The sequence below is a fragment of the Neoarius graeffei genome, chromosome 10 (assembly GCF_027579695.1).
Source record: "Neoarius graeffei isolate fNeoGra1 chromosome 10, fNeoGra1.pri, whole genome shotgun sequence".
Classification (NCBI taxonomy): Eukaryota; Metazoa; Chordata; class Actinopteri; order Siluriformes; family Ariidae; genus Neoarius; species Neoarius graeffei.
Genome location: NC_083578.1, coordinates 87,031,047 through 87,051,479, shown reverse-complemented (window position 1 = coordinate 87,051,479; position 20,433 = coordinate 87,031,047). Strand labels below are relative to the sequence as shown.

Here is a 20,433-nt window from a genome sequence, read left to right as displayed (position 1 = left end):
GAGCTGAAAAAGGGTAGTGGAAAAGGGCCATTTTATTATATTTATGCTTATTTATATTTACTATTTCATCTTTGCACTATGCACCATATTGCACCAAAAGGGAAATCCTTTCTGTGATGAACAGCTAAAAACCAGACTCATATATCAGTAATATCACTTGTAAAATATCTGAACACTTATACCGTCATTCTGTGCACACTGTATACTTTATATTTATTTAACTATTCCATACTTGACTTACCTGGATTACTTTGCACTATGCACCTATTTTTGTTGTTGTTGTTTGCTTGTTTTGTGTATACGCTTTTTTTTAATCTGTTTTGTACTATGAGAGCTAAGTGAACCGGAGTCAAATTCCTCGTGTGTGTCCACATACCTGGCAATAAAAGTGTTTCTGATTCTGATGTTTTATTCCTTTTACGCCACAGAAATTTGCCACTAATTCATTTATTTTTTATTAAAGAGCAACGTTATACTTTTTATTCATTTATAGCTACATTTGTTATGGAAATGTTATGGAAAGTCCACAAAACAAGTTCCTGTTATCACTTGCCTTGTAGAAGCTATAAACACAAATCGATCCCTCACCAGTCTGTCTTTTTTCTCTCGAAGTTCATTAAAAAAAAAAGCTGCTTACAGAGAAACCGCAAATCCATCCATCTTGAAAATTTTCTCGTAACAGAATTACCTCTGACACTGGAGACTCCTTCTATGAATGTTAAGCTGGTGATGTCATCAGATCAAATTTTACCATAACAGAAAAACCCCACATGTTCAAGATGCAAGCTGTTACTCCACATTCAGCATCACATCATCTCCGTCTCTGATTATTTTCCCAGATCAGCACACCCCAAGTGTTTCATTCCTTCCATGTAAACTCAAACGCAACCAGCCGAACGACAGCAAACCCACGAGACGATCAGCTGATTGATGGCTACCACGTTAATGATAGCTCTGTGAGAAATGAAGAGACTTTACACCTCATAAACCCAGAAAATTAACGTCATGCATTCAACATTTATTAGTTTAAAACAAAACAACAAACGAACAGTCAACCTTCATCTCCTACAGCTTCAGCACCATCACAGGAGATGAAGAATTTTTGTCCGGAACGGCGTTTTTTTTTCTTCTTAAAACTGCTGAATACTTTATTTTATATAAACATACATATATAAAATTAGTGTAGAGACTTATGAAGTTGGTTCCTGAGTAAATGCGTCACAAAGAGCGCCACATTTTACAACACACACACACACACACACACACACACACACACACACACACATTAGTATGCTGAAACCTTATCTTTAACTCAGCCATCAAAGCAGTTCATACACCGAATATCATCAGAAAAACATGAATATAAATATTCAGTCTTCACAAACTCTTTGTAGAAAAACACCGAGTCTGAAGAAAACTCGTTTCAATCCGTATCATGCTCTGGCTGTGTGAGGAAACTTCATCTCATCACCTTGAAGAAGATGTTTCAGTATGACGTAATAAAATACACAATACATGCAGCATTTTACAACCCCGATTCCAAAAAAGTTGGGACAAAGTACAAATTGTAAATAAAAACGGAATGCAATAATTTACAAATCTCAAACTGATATTGTATTCACAATAGAACATAGACAACATATCAAATGTCAAAAGTGAGACATTTTGAAATTTCACGACAGCAACACATCTCAAAAAAGTTGGGACAGGGGCAATAAGAGGCTGGAAAAGTTAAAGGTACAAAAAAGGAACAGCTGGAGGACCAAATTGCAACTCATTAGGTCAGTTAGCAAAAGGTCATTAACATGACTGGGTATAAAAAGAGCATCTTGGAGTGGCAGCGGCTCTCAGAAGTAAAGATGGGAAGAGGATCACCAATCCCCCTAATTCTGCACCGACAAATAGTGGAGCAATATCAGAAAGGAGTTCGACAGTGTAAAACTGCAAAGAGTTTGAACATATCATCATCTACAGTGCATAAGATCATCAAAAGATTCAGAGAATCTGGAAGAATCTCTGTGCGTAAGGGTCAAGGCCGGAAAACCATACCGGGTGCCTGTGATCTTCGGGCCCTTAGACGGCACTGCATCACATACAGGCATGCTTCTGTATTGGAAATCACAAAATGGGCTCAGGAATATTTCCAGAGAACATTATCTGTGAACACAATTCACCGTGCCATCCGCCGTTGCCAGCTAAAACTCTATAGTTCAAAGAAGAAGCCGTATCTAAACATGATCCAGAAGCGCAGACATCTTCTCTGGGCCGAGGCTCATTTAAAATGGACTGTGGCAAAGTGGAAAACTGTTCTGTGGTCAGACGAATCAAAATTTGAAGTTCTTTATGGAAATCAGGGACGCCGTGTCATTCGGACTAAAGAGGAGAAGGACGACCCAAGTTGTTATCAGCGCTCAGTTCAGAAGCCTGCATCTCTGATGGTATGGGGTTGCATTAGTGCGTGTGGCATGGGCAGCTTACACATCTGGAAAGGCACCATCAACGCTGAAAGGTATATCCAGGTTCTAGAGCAACATATGCTCCCATCCAGACGACGTCTCTTTCAGGGAAGACCTTGCATTTTCCAACATGACAATGCCAAACCACATACTGCATCAATTATAGCATCATGGCTGCATAGAAGAAGGGTCCGGGTACTGAACTGGCCAGCCTGCAGTCCAGATCTTTCACCCATAGAAAACATTTGGCGCATCATAAAACGGAAGATACGACAAAAAAAGACCTAAGACAGTTGAGCAACTAGAATCCTACATTAGACAAGAATGGGTTAACATTCCTATCCCTAAACTTGAGCAGCTTGTCTCCTCAGTCCCCAGACATTTACAGACTGTTGTAAAGAGAAAAGGGGATGTCTCACAGTGGGAAACATGGCCTTGTCCCAACTTTTTTGAGATGTGTTGTTGTCATGAAATTTAAAACTAATTTTTCTCTTTAAATGATACATTTTCTCAGTTTAAACATTTGATATGTCATCTATGTTCTATTCTGAATAAAATATGGCATTTTGAAACTTCCACATCACAGTCAAATAGTGTAATCATGCACACACACATGAACGAGCCCTGACTGTATTTATATACTGAACGTCAAGTTCTGCAGGATTTATAGTTTTTCAGTGAGGCAGCTAAAAAACCAAAAAACAAAAAACCCCTCCATTCTACACAAACCATCGCTGTCCTTTTCTCCTCATTCGTCTCTTCACTAACAATTTTTCTGCGTCTTGGGTGTGACCTTCAAGGCGATATAGGGCAGCCCGAGAGCCCAGTTATTACGAGGCCAATACTGCAGGTCAGGGTAAGAATACGGGATCTCCAGGCTGGCGTCGAGGTAGGCGATTAGCGTGCTGCCGTACGCCGTAGCAACCACGATCAGGATGTGCCTTCAGGCCAAAAACACAAACAAGTAGGTCGACACGTCAGTCATAACATCAAAGAATATATTATCATCCATACAGGACACTTTTTCGATGGAATAAAAACATGTTTTCTATTCCCTTCTAGCGGGTTTCATTCATTTGGTTCAATAGCATGCGATATTGTTAGCATATCGCTTATCCTACGTGTATTACATCACTCTACCCAATGGAGAATGAGCGTTGAATATGGTTTATGATATTGAATGGTTGTCAAGACATGTCACACATCGGAGCTGATGTGAATATTCAGTGAGAAAGTTTTCTGTTGTGCATGTACAGAAGCATTTCTTTGTTCACCAGGAAAGAGAAAAATGCATTGAACAGCCGGAAAGCAACCAAAACTTCATTAGATATTCTTCATGCATATTTATAAGCAGTGGCGAACCGTTACTATTAGAGCAGGGGCTTGAGCTCAGCCAAACCTTAGCCAGACACCAAAAAAGCAACAGGGCAAAGGATTTTGCAAGGGATTAGCGGCAGAGTGCCAGGTCGCTCCGTGGTCTGGGGCCGTCGATGTTGAGTTTAAAAGTAACTCAGTAAATTACACAGGGAAATGAGTACTTAAGTCTGAGTGAAAAATACTATAGCGAGCGTGCAGTGTGGAAGAAGAGCCTGGAGACAGAAATCTTAGCTTCTCAGTCATTAGCCTGTGCTACTTGCTCTTGATGGCATTCGCTAGCTTTATTAGCATTCGCTAACACTACTGATGACTGAACGCTACACTGGCTGGAAGGTGACTTCACTGCTGAGCTGACAGCGCAGACTCGTGGGTAAGCTCACGTTGGCCTTCGAGAAGGCTGATGAGAGTGTGTATGTAGTATAATAATAATAATAATAATATTATTATTATTATTGGTGGGCGGCACGGTGGTGTAGTGGTTAGCGCTGTCGCCTCACAGCAAGAAGGTCCGGGTTCGAGCCCCGTGGCTGGCGAGGGCCTTTCTGTGCGGAGTTTGCATGTTCTCCCCGTGTCCACGTGGGTTTCCTCCGGGTGCTCCGGTTTCCCCCACAGTCCAAAGACATGCAGGTTAGGTTAACTGGTGACTCTAAATTGAGCGTAGGTGTGAATGTGAGTGTGAATGGTTGTCTGTGTCTATGTGTCAGCCCTGTGATGACCTGGCGACTTGTCCAGGGTGTACCCCGCCTTTCGCCCGTAGTCAGCTGGGATAGGCTCCAGCTTGCCTGCGACCTTGCACAGGATAAGCGGCTACAGATGATGGATGAATGGATGGAAGGAGTCTCCAGTATCAGAGATTTGCTACTGCAAGACGTAAAGCGTCACCTTCAGGACAAAGAAGTTTACGTTTCTCGATAACATGACGAACAGCCAGTGTCTTATACAGTATAAGCTTTTGCCTTTTACTTCAGGAAAAGAAGAAAAAAAAGATACTAGTGTGACTTTACAGCAGCTACAGTATAACGTAAGAGAGAAGACAAGGTTAAATGCTGAATGTTAAACGTAACTATAAACCGTAGTAGAAAAGAAATAAAAAAAAAAAAAAAGGTCTGATGCTTTCGAGCCATTTTGAACCAGGTATAAAGTGTGCACATGCACCCCCTACTGTTCACTCTAAAACTTTCCATTATTTTCCAACTGTCACATTTTTCTCACAGAGTATTGAAGGGGAATTCAAGTTATTTTTAAACTTGCTTTATTTTTTAATTAACATGTTATTCAATTACGTTTTCAGTTTTAGTAACCTTATATCGTGACTCGTATTGGCAACTAATTGCAATTAAATATTATACTTATTGGCCTAGGGCGGCACGGTGGTGTAGTGGTTAGCGCTGTCGCCTCACAGCAAGAAGGTCCTGGGTTCGAGCCCCGGGGCCGGCGAGGGCCTTTCTGTGTGGAGTTTGCATGTTCTCCCCGTGTCCGCGTGGGTTTCCTCCGGGTGCTCCGGTTTCCCCCACAGTCCAAAGACATGCAGGTTAGGTTAACTGGTGACTCTAAATTGACCGTAGGTGTGAATGTGAGTGTGAATGGTTGTCTGTGTCTATGTGTCAGCCCTGTGATAACCTGGCGACTTGTCCAGGGTGTACCCCGCCTTTCGCCCATAGTCAGCTGGGATAGGCTCCAGCTTGCCTGCGACCCTGTAGAAGGATAAAGCGGCTAGAGATAATGAGATGAGATGAATGAGACTTATCGGCCTATTCGGTTTTTAGCCATGTTGAACTTAGTTCGTTTGGTCCACGGCAGGTGTCGCTTATCCGCGCGATCTTCATGAGACATGTGCGAGACTTCGAAATGTGAAGTGTCAGCCAGGTGTCAGTGCCGCCATTTTGAAAACTGTTTTCCAAACGAAGTATTGCACAAAAACGTGTTTAAATGACGCCTACTTTTTTCAAACTTTCCTGATCGCTATCAAAACAAACAAAACTTCTGGCTTGATTACGTCAGCCTTTGAAAGAGGGCGCGCACGTCTTTTGACAACGTTGGCAGATGTCGGTTGCTTTGATTTCCGCTGTACGTTTTACTTCCGTCCTACGATGTCTCGCACAGGTCTCAGCGAATCTCGTTTACGGCTGTCGCTTTGACATATGGACTGATATATTACAGAGCATATTTCAAACACTCATAACTTGCTATCGCAGTGACAAAATAGCGATCAAAAATGCATTCCTATATTTAATGAGATAAATATAATTTTGATTTAAAAAAAATTAAAAATGCCTTCAGTTCTCCTTTAAAGGAACAGTCCACCGTACTTCCATAATGAAATATGCTCTTCTCTGAATTGAGACGAGCTGCTCCGTACCTCTCCGAGCTTTGCGCGACCTCCCAGTCAGTCAGACGCAGTCAGACGCGCTGTCACTCCTGTTAGCAATGTAGCTAGGCTCAGCATGGCCAATGGTATTTTTTGGGGCTGTAGTTAGATGCGACCAAACTCTTCCGCGTTTTTCCTGTTTACATAGGTTTATATGACCAGTGACATGAAACAAGTTCAGTTACACAAATTGAAACGTGGCGATTTTCTATGCTATGGGAAGTCCGCACTATAATGACAGGCGTACTAACACCTTCTGCGCGCTTTGGCAGCGCATTGATACGGAGCTCAGATATCAATGCGCTGTCGAAGCGCGCAGAAGGTGTTAGTACGCCTGTCATTATAGTGCGGACTTCCCATAGCATAGAAAATCGCTACGTTTCAATTTGTGTAACTGAACTTGTTTCATGTCACTGGTCATATAAACCTATGTAAACAGGAAAAACACGGAAGAGTTTGGTCGCATCTAACTACAGCCCCAAAAAATACCATTGGCCATACTGAGCCTAGCTACATTGCTAACAGGAGCGACAGCACGTCTGACTGCGTCTGACTGACTGGGAGGTCGCGCAAAGCTCGGAGAGGTACGGAGCAGCTCGTCTCAATTCAGAGAAGAGCATATTTCATTATGGAAGTACGGTGGACTGTTCCTTTAAATGGCAAACTTATTTATGTATTTATTTACTTATAATCATTTATTTTCAAGTTTGAAAATTTAAATATATAGCTACACATTGAATACATTTTTATGCATAATATATACAAGTATATTTCGGCACTGCCCAAAAGCTGAGCTCCTGATAAGTGTAAAATGCGTGTAAGTGGCGGCCAGAGCCACCACTCATTAATTATTCATGTTGTGGGTGGAGCTGTCAGCCCAGGAAGCTGCATTTGTGATGCTCCAGATGCTCGTTGCTGTGTTTATATTCCCCATGTGCCTGTCAGAGGTTTAGCATGGCGTGTTATAAAGCTTTACTGTCCATCATCCTGATATCATTCAAATACAGTGTAAAGTTTGTGTGGCGTTTATTGTGTGCATTTTGGTTGAACTGTGATTTAGTACAGGACTTTGAGCGTAGAGGGTAATGGTGCACGTTTGGAGAACTTGTAGAGGTTTGGTTGGTCCTCGCTTGAGCAGAGCGAGGTGTCTAACATTGAGAGTCTGTAAATGTTACTGTGCGTTTGTTTACAACCATGTTATGTTCATTTTTTTGTTGTTTTCTTTAGTTTTCATGGTGTATGATGTTTGATGCTGTACTTGTGTTCAAGAGGAATAAAATACACCTGCACCAATCAGAGACTCTCTTAATGCTGAGGGCCGCTACAGTGTTCGTAAATAATCCCACGATATTTTTAAAAAGCAAATTAAAAATAAGCGCTGGATAAAAATGCATCTATCTTATGGAAATAAAAGATAGAAATTTCATTGTCCGGTGGTCAAGTGTCGATGAGATACATTGCCTTGTACCTGTGATCGGGTTCCTGTGCTGGTACACAGATGTTGTTCGTATGTACGGTCGCAAAAACCATCAAAAATCAGGTTGAGGTGTTACCATAGTCTCTTAAGTATGGACCTTTGCTATAATTCTTCCAAAAGGTTTAATTTCTGCACACGTTTGTCATCAAGTTATGGCTATCACCATATAGCACTAATTATATAATTAGTCAAATACGAGCTTATTACCTCACCCGGGACGGAGTCCACCAGGGGGCGAGGTATTGTTTTTGGTGGGGTTTCTTTGTTAGCAACGTTACAGGAAAACGGCTGGACTTCATGAAACTTTCAGGATCGATGGGCATTGGTCTCACATAGAACCTCCAACATTTTGAGGGTCATCCAAAAAGGTAAAAATAGTTTTTTTTATGATATCTTCCTTCATATTCATCATATTTACTTCAAACCAAATCCAAAATGCTCGTCTTTCAATTCTGCTTCCATTGATATGCTACATGATGGGGTATGTCTCAGTTTTCTTAGTGGTTGGGGGTCAAATGTCATGGGTCAAGGTCACAGGTTTTCAGAGGCTCATAACTGGAAAACGGTTCAAGATAGAGAGATACTTAATATTATTGACATGTAGGAAGTCATACATGGGCTTTCATTTGGGACCATGACCTTTGACCTTGAAAGGTCATACGCAGGGTCACAGATTTTCAGAGGCTCATAACTGGGAAACAGTTCAAGATAGACAGATACTTAATATTATTAACATACAGAAAGTCATATATGGGCTCTCATTTGGCACCATGACCTTTGGCCATGAGGGACCTTGAAAGGTCAAGCTCAAGGTCATGGGTTTTCAGAGGCTCATGATTTTAAAATGGTTAATGAAAAACAGATGTTTACCATTATCAATATATAAGAAGTCCCATATGGGCTTTCAGTTGCCACCATGACCTTTGACCTTGAATGACTTTGAAATGTCAAATTCAAGGTCATGGATTTTCATAGGACAGCTGATGATTGAGAAATATTACCATTATCAACATATAGGTAGTCCCATATGGACTTTCATTTAGCACCATGAATGTTGACCTTGAAATGTCAAACCAAAGGTCACGGATTAGGCCAGACTGCTAGGCGAGGTTTGTTTTGCCTGGCACCACTTGTTTTTGCCTGTATTCTGAATTTGTGTGCTCAAATAATAAAACTGATAAAGTACTGAAATGGCCCTTAAGCGTCCACAAGGAAGTCAAAGTGTGTGTGTTAAGGCCAATTTATGCTGACAACCCAGTCCTCGCAGACGGCGCTGCAGACAGCGTCTGCGTAGCCCCCCCACCTTCGCAGACGCTCTGCGCGCACCTCCCCAAAATTGTGACCACCGCAGAAGCCTCGCAGACAGCGTCGCAGACAAGAGGGCTCCGATTGGTCCACTCTACATCCGCTGTACACGCACTTCCGCTTCCCTACTTTCCCGGTTTGGTTTGTTTTCACTACCGCCATTTTTAAAAACACGAGCGAAGATGGAGCAGCACGAAGAGCGGTTGATCGAGGAAGTGAGGAAGTACGTACATCTATACGACTCCAGTTCTAGTCATTATAAGTAACCGGAGGATAAACACTCCACTAACCACACCCACCAACTACTCCTAGCGATTTCGCGACTTCACGCCCCCTTGCGTTGTAGCGGTGAATAACATCACACACGCCTATTACTCCCTGCTCAACGATAAATTACAACTGTCTGCGAAAAGCTATCTGTGAAAGCCTTGTCGCAAGAGCATGCAGAGGCCTTTACGTGCCAAGATTCTCTTTACTTGCTTGGATTAGTAAGCATGTCTTTGTTTCACATTTTGTTACAGTAGAGTACTTGAGAATAAAGTGTAAACGTGTGTGTGGTAGGAGCAGCTCGTACCAGATGCCATGCAAGTAGCAGAAGTTGAGCTTTTGCCAGAAGCTGCAGCCGAAGCGGTCGCTGATCCAGCAGGAGATGGCGAGTGCCCACAGGCCGATGGAGGCGCGTGCCAAACGCAGCACCCGCTGGTCTGTACAGCTGTGAAACAGAAAGGACACGATGAAGGGGAAAAGAATTACCCATTCCTGAAATTCCTGATATCCAATTTCTATAGCTATCATAATTATGTAACTTTTTTTTTTTAATCACTGTATCAAAAGTCAAAGTCCCTTCCCACGCCATGTGGCGGCGCCGATCTCTGTTTCCCTCAGCCTCTCGCCTATTACATAGCTAGGGTTACAGTGGGGGGCTAGTCCTCTGGTAACCATGAGAGTTTGACTCTCCACTTGCATCTGTATTGCAGCGTGCCTTGCCAGACGGCACCATTTTTATGATGGTCTTTGGTATGACCCCGACCATGAATAGAACTCACGATCTCCCGATCGAGAGGCAGACACATCAACCACTAGGCCAACTCGTGGTACAATATACCGCGGTATACAATATCATATTAAATTGCGAAACATAACTATATTAGCCTTTGGGATTGCTTCTTTCGACAAGGATGTGCGCTTGGAACATGAACACATTATATACTAAATAACCAATTTACTACAAAAACAGCTCATGCTTAATATACGAGTAAATCACAGAAATTATTTCACACACATTTCTTACACTACAGAAAACTCAAGCTCAGCCTTCAGAACATGTAGCTGCACTCAGCATTAAAGCGGCAGTATGTAACTTTTTGGGAACTGGAACATCTCTAGTAACATTTTAATGTTTATACCTGTCTGTGGTTTCATTGACAAGGAATGAAACTTTTAGCTTTAAAATGCCATTATAATTAAATACATCAGCGACAGAGTGGTGAGGTATTCTAACTGTTATGAATGAACAGAGCACTGATACTGGAGACTCCTTACAGAAATCATCACCACAGTAACAAATCTACATTTCTGTTTATTAAATAGCAAGATTTTATTTTAAAAAAATCCGTTGACTATTAATCAACCAATCAGACTCGAGGATTCAACAGCATTGCAGGTGTGTGAGTTGCAGCGTACCTCTTTACCTCCACACACACCGAGTAGAGGATGTGCAGGGCGAAGAAGTTGAGGGCGTAGGCATTGGCAGTGGGCTTGACAAACGACAGCAGCGTGGTGACGACGGTGCTCACCAGGACCAGGCGACAGAATGTGGTCCTGCTTCAGAGGGGAAACATGAGCGTACAACACCAAGGAGTTTTCAGCTAACAGCTCTACAGCTAACAGTAATGCAATGGTGTGGTTCAAAGCACAATTTAAATCAATCAGTCAAGGCAAGCTGGTGTCGGAAACAGGGGAAGCCATGGCATAAAGGTCTGAGAAACAGCTCTAGGACCAAAAGGTCACTGGTTCGATTCTCTGGACCAGCAGGAATGGCTGAAGTGCCCTTGAGCAAGGAACCGAACCCCCAACTGCTCCCCAGGCTGCTTTGGCATGTTGCTCTGGATAAGAGCATCTGCTAAATGCAATTAATGTAATGTGTTGTAAAATGTGCTTCTTTAGCTTATGATGTAGCTGAAATATGGTGTGATGCAAGTTTACAGCTACCAATTTATGTTTGAATCATTTAGGTTTCAACAGTTTTGCTAAACTGTTACAACAAGGTGGAAAAGTTACAACAAAGAGATCCAAAATCTGATATCTTAAAAAAAAAAGAAAAGAAAAAGTCAGTCTTGTGCAGTTTGAGGAAAATAATCAACAACCGGGTGATGTGACTGAATGTGATCTTTTCCCTAAAACAGAACCATCCCAAAGTGCTTTATTCCTCTTATCACAGTAATCTGATACTCATTAAGTCATGTCATGATATATCATGCAATGATAAATCACAATACAAATTTATGATGATTGGAATCGAGGAAATAATAAATAAGTCGTGATTATTATTACCAGGCTGTGTAATCTCTTAGTTTTTCCCGAGCTGTAATTGCGCTTTTTTACATGTAAAATACAAGCGCAGGAATACATGTAACTTCACTGTAGGAGGAAGTAACACAGCTCTAATGCTGCAAAAAAAAAAAAAAAAAACACACACAAAAAAAAACAGATCCAAAATGTGAAAGAGCTGTTGTGTGATTGTACAAATAGATTTAACAAGATATCAGAGCTCTGTTTTTACAGACTGCTGAAAGATGAAGAAAAAAAAGCAAATGGAAGCAGTACAAATGTTCATAAATGGTTTATTAAGAAAAGGAATATTTGTTATTAACTTTATTTTTAATAAAATGAATATAGTTAATAGGCTATTATATTTTACTCCAACCTTCACAAATTTTTCATTTAACGCTATACAGCCTTTCGATTTCATAAAATTGGTGAAATTTAGTTCCCTCTGAAATGTGGTGATTGTGATATATGTTTATTTCTGTAATATCTCACAAAATATCAGGCCGTTCTGTTCTGTGGCTGGGAAGTTATTTAATTTGAGGGGATTAAAGCAAATAATGTGCATGAAATCACTCGCATCGCGCAGTCAAGCAGACAGAGGAAGTCCGTGTGTGTTTGCGCATGTGCAGGTTTACCTTTGAGCGTGCACTGACAGTTCCATCATTCTGTTGCTAAACGAACAGCTGATCACACCGAGGTGCTCGCTGAGCGCCGATATTTATTAGTTTGGTCCTGCGTTTCCTTTCCTTTGTATATAACATAACGTCTTTTCTTCTCGCTTTCTTTCCGTTACTGTAGTCGGTCTTTCACGTTTCATTCGCACACTCACGCCCTCCATTTTTCTCTCCTGTTTCAAATTTGTATCCCACAATGCCTTGTGCGAACAGGGAAAGCCCACCACGTGATGCATGACGTAGTATCTTGTATTGGGTCATGGTGAAGCAGGAAAAAATAGCCGAGAATTTAGGGCCACGTGGAGATAAATTCATTAATTGTTCTATTTAAAATAAACTAATAAAATTAGAAGTCTGTGATTCGAAGTCAGTCACTTTCAGTCCACTGAACAAAAATAACTGGGTGTCGGGAAAATTCTTTTTATGACCTACCCTTGAAAAATCTGAAAGGCAGTCTAGCTTTAACAAAAGGAATATTTACACTAATAAAGAGTAGGAAAATAAATGTTGCATTTTTTTCGGTAATAAAATTTCCATCATTGAATATTTTTTCAAAAAACATCATGGGAAAATCGAATTGTGAACCCGATATTATGAATTGAATTGATTCATGAATTGGGTGAATCATTACATGCTTGCATTATTTTATTTATTAAATAACACCACATCATATTTTTATCTATTTATAGATCCATTTAATGTTGAGAACGTCTGCGTAACAACTTGGTCCTCGGTCAAGTTAGTTATCGCAGCTATAAACATTCATTCCCTCACTATCCTGAAGACTTTAGTGTGTCAGAAATCTTAAAATTACAGCTTCGCCACCGATTGTTACAAAACGCTGACAGTGGAGACTCCACCCATAAACGTCCACTTTAACGATGAAACGTTTGTCAAAGCCAACCAACAAGGCTTTTTCCTTTTTATTGTCAAGAGTGTGTAAACTTTTGCACCTCACTGTACCCATGTATACATACTCGGGGCTACAATCTAACATTATGGATGTGTGATTGGACGAGCCTGCGTGATTATCAGGAATATTCTGACGCTAGAATGTTCATTTTGCTTCGTCACTGTCCTTCAAGAACATCATGGTATCTGTTTACCAGTGCATGCTGTTAAACAGGAAGTCGCAAAATGGCGTAATAAATGATGCACCTTAATGACATCTCTGGAAGAAAGTGGAGCTTTAATATTACCGTGGTGTCTGTCGAGAATGTTCTGGAAGTCGTCTCTCCCACCGAGTTACTCTTACACATCCCCCCCCCCCCCCCAAAAAAATGTAACTGGCTTCTTTTTTTTTTTTTTTTTTTAATTCTGGTTATCAAATATAAAAACAGTTGAAAAGACTGGAGCCCTATTCAGAGGGACTTATTTTCACTGGGTGTAGTAACTTTCATCCACGAGATCATTGTGTCTATACTCTTAGATGTTTGCGTCAGGAATGTTTACATGATCATATTTATTCATTAAACAGCACCTGATGTTAGATGTTTAAGGAACATCGAGTGATACAACTGCAAATTCATTTAGTTCTCAAGAATGAAATATTTAAAAAATGCATGATTTTATGGCATGTATGACTATATTTAACAGTTATTCCACGAAATCAAGTCGTACATGAGCTGATAGCCGACGAGGCGCGTAGCACCGGGTTGTCTATAATCCATGTACGACAAGATTGAGTGAAATAACTGTTTTATTCTATCCACATTCACTGGATTTTGCGAAACAGAACAATTTTATTTTTAGCAAATTCGATCAATAAAAACTTTATGCACAACGTCTGACAAAATCATTTCCACTTAGAATGTAAACAAACTGGCAAAATGACAGGAGCAATTTGTGAAAAATGCGATAATTCTTGAAAAAAAAGTTCTTAGCATCAAATACTTTCATTCCATATTTATTTGCTTTTTTATTTTGGGCGGTTTTGTTTTCGAGTGGAGTTTTTATTTCATCCTCGGTTGGTTCAGCAACACGCTGCCATTTACTTCTTCTTTAGGATTTTTTTGGTGGTTGGCAAAACAACTTAAAGGTGCATTACTGCCACCGACTGGGCTGGAGCATGGAACAGAGATATTAAGGGGGAAAAATAATTTTTTAAAAGCCATTTCTCATCTCATTATCTGTAGCCGCTTTATCCTGTTCTACAGGGTCGCAGGCAAGCTGGATCCTATCCCAGCTGACTACGGGCGAAAGGCGGGGTACACCCTGGACAAGTCGCCAGGTCATCACAGGGCTGACACATAGACACAGACAACCATTCACACTCACATTCACACCTACGCTCAATTTAGAGTCACCAGTTAACCTAACCTGCATGTCTTTGGACTGTGGGGGAAACCGGAGCACCCGGAGGAAACCCACGCAGACACGGGGAGAACATGCAAACTCCGCACAGAAAGGCCCTCGCCGGCCACGGGGCTCGAACCCGGACCTTCTTGCTGTGAGGCAACAGTGCTAACCACTACACCACCGTGCTGCCAAAAGCCATTTCTGTTTCTTTTAAATACTTGATAAAATGATATCTGATTTGATGCGCGCCGCCATTTTGTTTTTCTCTACTCACGGTATATGAGCTGATATCCTAGTAGTAGAGTAGCCAATCAGAGCGTGCGATTGCTCATATCCAGTGAAAGCGGATAGAAAACAGTGGTTTTATACTTATAACTGATATTTGAATCAGTGCTTTTCGAATTGATTTTATTTTCTTTGTAGTACTACATGGGTCCTGAGGTTATACAAGCCAAACCCATGGAAATTCTTCACAGACTCTTTCAACATTCATCTTTTCACTGTTCAGAAAATAAATCTCACACACTAGGTGATTACCTACAGCAAGTAAAAGCAGTCAGAAAGCTTTTTCCCCCAAAGAAAGATAATATTTCACTGACTAATTCTCTCTCAGTGTGTGTGTGTGTGTGTGTGTGTGTAGGCGTGTCCTCTTTCACCTCACAGTTAACCTTCTTTGTTGTTACTCATTACACTCAGCTTTTATTATTAATCTCTGACTGATTTACGACTAGGTGTGTGCAGCACACACACACACACACACACACACTGACTCATACTGACATAATCCAGCTCTTGTTTAACTGCAGTTCGTTCTACATTTCACAAACTGTCTAAAATGATCCCCTATTGGTGGTTCTGTATACTTGACAAACACAAACAGAAAATAGAATTTGTGATTGAAGTAAATGATTCAATACAAAACAGTGATGAGTCATTTGCAAACGAGTCGACTCTTTGATCCGACTCACTTGTGTAAATCAGCTTTTTCCTTTTTCTTGGAGACGTAGGTGATACCATTCCTCATTCATTCACTGATGCATAAATTACTTTCGCAAACTTTGTCCTCTTTCGATAAAACAGCCAAATACCTGAGGCGAGTCAAATGATCCGATTCACTCAAAAAGGACAGAACTGCCTCACAACATTGCACAGTTTTGAATAGTTTGGTGTCTGAAACGCTAAAAAAAGTTGTGGTTTCACATTGAAAACATCACCAGCCTGCTTGAGCTTCAGATTAAAAGTGATTCGGATGATAATATTGTTCCAATTTGATTCATTTATACCAATATATGCACACATTTCAAATATAGAACAATTTTTGTTCATGGATAGAAAATGTGTTGTGTGTGCTGAATATTTACCTGTCTTTAACAAAGTGTGGAAAATGTTTGCGTGGAAACCAGACAGAGTAGCCGATGGCCAAAACCCAGAGGATGGACAGCTCGTCTAGCATCTGCCCCATGAAGCTCAGGGTCATGTGGAAGTACATGGAGAACAGGCCTGAGAGAGAGAGAGAGAGAGAGAGAGAAAGAAGGATGAAACTGAGTGATGGAGCTTGTTCACTAGAGATCTAAATCTACATCTGAATTATTGTGAAGCTGTCGGTTAAAAAAAAAACTCTACAAATAAAACATTCTTCCGCATTTTGACTGACACGGTGGTGTAGTGGTTAGTGCTGTCGCCTCACAGCAAGAAGGTCCGGGTTCGAGCCCCGTGGCTGGCGAAGGCCTTTCTGTGCGGAGTTTGCATGTTCCCCCCGTGTCCGTGTGGGTTTCCTGCGGGTGCTCCGGTTTCCCCCACAGTCCAAAGACATGCAGGTTAGGTTAACTGGTGACTCTAAATTGAGCGTAGGTGTGAATGTGAGTGTGAATGGTTGTCTGTGTCTATGTGTCAGCCCTGTGATGACCTGGCGACTTGTCCAGGGTGTACCCCGCCTTTCGCCCGTAGTCAGCTGGGATAGGCTCCAGCTTGCCTGCGACCCTGTAGGACAGGATAAAGCGGCTAGAGATAATGAGATGAGCTGAGATTCTGGCTCATGGTGTCCGATTACCACATTATATTAATGCCATTTAGCAGACGCTCTAATCCAGAGTGACATACAACACACCCAGAGCAGCCTGGGGAGCAGTTGGGGGTTTGGTGCATTGCTCAAGGGCACTTCAGCCACTCCTGCTGGTCCAGAGAATCAAACCAGTGACCTTTTGGTCCCAAAGCTGCTTCTCTAACCATTAGGCCATGGCTTCCCCGTACGAACATGTACTAACTCATTTGCCTGCAAACACAACCGTAACTGGAACAACATTCAAAGATACACAAAAACTACTTTACAATGCAATTCCAACCTGTTCTTTAAATAACCTCGGTATTCCATAGAGCGCCATCCTATACTGAACACACACAGTCCATAAGTACCAAAACAATACACTGAATTTTACTTGAGCATTATTCTGAAGAATGCATAAAGGATGGTAATGAATCCCTCAGTGTATTTATACACAGTGATTTATATTTATATACACTACCGTTCAAAAGTTTGGGGTCACCCAGACAATTTTGTGTTTTCCATGAAAAGTCACACTTTTATTTCCCACCATAAGTTGTAAAATGAATAGAAAATATAGTCAAGACATTTTTCCGGCCATTTTGAGCATTTAATCGACCCCACAAATATGATGCTCCAGAAACTCAATCTGCTCAAAGGAAGGTCAGTTTTATAGCTTCTCTAAAGAGCTCAACTGTTTTCAGCTGTGCTAACATGATTGTACAAGGGTTTTCTAATCATCCATTAGCCTTCTGAGGCAATGAGCAAACACATTGTACCATTAGAACACTGGAGTGAGAGTTGCTGGAAATGGGCCTCTATACACCTATGGAGATATTGCACCAAAAACCACACATTTGCAGCTAGAATAGTCATTTACCACATTAGCAATGTATAGAGTGCATTTCTGATTAGTTTAAAGTGATCTTCATTGAAAAGAACAGTGCTTTTCTTTCAAAAATAAGGACATTTCAAAGTGACCCCAAACTTTTGAACGGTAGTGTACACAGTACAATTGCAATTATATAAAATTCCCATTTCTTCCCAAAACTAATATCTTCCGAAATTCCTTAAAGCAGCATCAGCTGACATTATGGTCATTCAGAATCCAATGAATTAAAAGATCATTTTTAAATTCACTCATACATTTTCTTCTTCTTCTTCTTCTTCTTCTTCTTCTTCTTCTTCTTCTTCAGTAAACGCTTTATTTTTGTCAGGGTTGCTCTTTCCCAGGAATGCTGGGAAAACATAAGGCAGGAATACACCTGGATGTCCACCAAAGGGCATCATCATTCAATGCACACACTCATTCACATCTACGGGAAAATTTAGCAAGCCGGTCCGCCTACCTGCTTGTCCCCCCCGGAGAGCGATAAAACCCAGAGAACCTGGAGGAAACCTAATCAGATACAGTACTTTTGCAAAACTCCACACAGACAGTAACTCTGTCTTTCAAACACAAACACTACCAGCTGAAATTCTGGTAACCGGTCACTAGTGAATTGTACTTCTGATTAGATTTAGAGGTACAGTAATTCTATTTTCAAGACAAGATCTTTGAGTAACTGTAATATTCCTCACTAGCTGCCTCCGTGATGGGATTGGGTTGAGTAAATGAGAGCACAGCTCGCCGCTCAGGTCTCAGTGGAACCTGCTCCAGATGGCAGGTTATTCTGCATGTGAATGACTAATAAAGTGAGGTGTGGTCATGGGGACAGGTAGACAGGTGGCAATTGTGAGACAGGTGAGGACAAGAGAACACTCACCCACGAAGATCATCATGAGCCACACCAGGTGCACGGCCAGGTTCCTCTCCTTAGCATAGGGGTGCAGCAGGTAGAGCATTATAGGAGCCACTACGAAGAAGATGAAGCTGCTCATCTGCAGTGAGAACAGATAGATAAAGAGAGAGAGGGGCAAGGTGAAGGGAGGAAGAAAGAGAAGACGGAACAAACAAAAAGAAAAAGAATGGATGGCTAAAAAAATTAACAAAAAGCTCCCTACCTCCTCCATGCTCTCGCTACCTCCTCCCTTTCCTACCCCTCCTTCTACATCTTGCTCCCTCTCACTACCTCCTCCTGCACCTTCTCCCTCTCGTTCACTCCTCCTACACCCTCTTGCTCCCTCCCACCCCCACCTTCTTCATCTTGCTCCCTCTCACTACCTCCTCCTGCACCTTCTCTCTCTTGCTCCTTCCTCCTGCATCCTCTCATGTTCTCTTCATTCTCCCTCTTGCTCCCTCCTCCTTCTCTGACCTCACTCTCTCCTCCTCACTCTTGCTCCCTCCTCCTTCTCCCTCCTTTTTCATAGAAAGATATCACTTATGCCAACTGTGTGACAGGGTGTAGGGAGCAGGGTGCGGTTTGAAATGTGTCCATGACAGCACATGGAAATATAATCGTGTAACCTGTCAAACAGCAATTTGGTCTGGTTCAAAACTGATGACGTGCATGCGTGTGTGTGTGTGTGTGTGTGTGTGTGTGTGCATGGTGTGGTGCAGCAAAGAGATCTCACTTATATGAAAGCAATGAAATCTCAACGCATGTCCGTGTTGAAGATATAACATTAAGATATGAAAGGATTATTGACACCAACAACAAAAAGTCATACAATTTTCATTCTAATAAGAATTAACACCATGGATGAGAAGACTTTGTGGGCTAGTGTACATTCCTCTGTGTGTGTGTGTGTGTGTGTGTGTGTGTGTGTGTGTGTGTTTTAAACTCACCGTGTTAAAGTACTCGACAACATTCTCAGAGTGCCTGTAATTGTCTTCACACCAGTCCACTTCAGAACTCTCGTAAGAAAACATGCCTGCCATTTTCTCATTGGACAGGATGCCTGAGAGAGAGAGAGAGAGAGAGAGAGAGAGAGAAGTATTATAAAAAATGTGGTTGTTGCTCATTCATTATTTTTATGCAGGTCCTTTTCCCTTTCCTTTTCATGCACTCATATGTCATTTGCAGCAAATGGATTACACTGCAACAGAGAGAATAACTTAATTGAATAAACTGCATAATTTCTAAGAATTAACCGAACATAATGAAGATACACCCAATACCTTATACAGTAACATTTTCCTGGATTTATCTTTTTCTTTTTATACAACTGTCATTTGCATGTGATGCATTTGAGGCAGAATATTTATTACATAAATCATAATGATCAGAACCTCATCAGTGTACACACTGTGCCATTATACACACACACTTAAAAAGAGCTTTTACACCATCGAGCGAGTCTTGGATATCGGCTCGACCATTTGTCGCTTCATAAATCGTTCATAGACAACAAGACCATGTACAGGACATGTATAGACTCAGAAATGCATGACTGTAATGCGAGTTTAAAATGTAGCCTTCTTTGAATTTTTAACTCATGGCATTAAAAAAAAAAGAATTAGATTTGTACATTTCAGATTGTCATGATGCATTTCCTTCTCGTGCACTACTCTGTCTCAAAAATGTTTTTTTTTTAACATTAACTTCATTAATTCAAGTAGTAATCATTATACAGTCATTCATGGGACTACTACTAATGATGATATTAATATTAAAATGAATGAAGGTGATGAATGACAGATCAGTGATTATATCCTGTGGCACTACAGTTTTATATTCTAATGAGAATCTAAATCAGGATGAAGACTGATTCAGCCTCTTACCTCCCAGGAACATGTCCAGCACCATTATTTGCTCTCTCTCTCCCTCTGTGTGTGTTTCATGGAGCTTTATGTAAATGTGGAAAGAGACACATGGGTATTAATAAAGGGAGGAAAAAAAAAAGCCCTGATCCAGTTAAGCGGGTCTCAAGTTCACGTGAAACCAACTGAGTGAGTGCATGCATTCCTGGCACTGAGCTACAGGTAAAACCTGTCAGGACACTAC

At 41.2% G+C, this 20,433-nt stretch overlaps 1 protein-coding gene across 2 annotated transcripts; it reads right to left on the bottom strand.

Moving 5' to 3' along the window:
* Positions 1-997: 997 nt before the first annotated feature.
* Positions 998-20,304, bottom strand: acer1 (alkaline ceramidase 1). Of its 2 annotated transcripts, none has more exons than XM_060932526.1 (7): positions 20,211-20,304; positions 19,275-19,387; positions 18,313-18,427; positions 15,867-16,005; positions 10,667-10,807; positions 9,558-9,695; positions 998-3,397 (listed from the first exon to the last, which is right to left on the bottom strand). In XM_060932526.1, the coding sequence occupies exons 1-7, from the start codon at positions 20,233-20,235 to the stop codon at positions 3,220-3,222; spliced, it is 849 nt and encodes a 282-aa protein (XP_060788509.1). In that variant the 5' UTR covers positions 20,236-20,304; the 3' UTR covers positions 998-3,219. The 2 variants fall into 2 exon arrangements, with proteins under 2 accessions (XP_060788509.1, XP_060788510.1); XM_060932527.1 differs by having other exon boundaries at positions 10,667-10,804.
* Between the last annotated feature and the right edge of the window lie 129 nt (positions 20,305-20,433).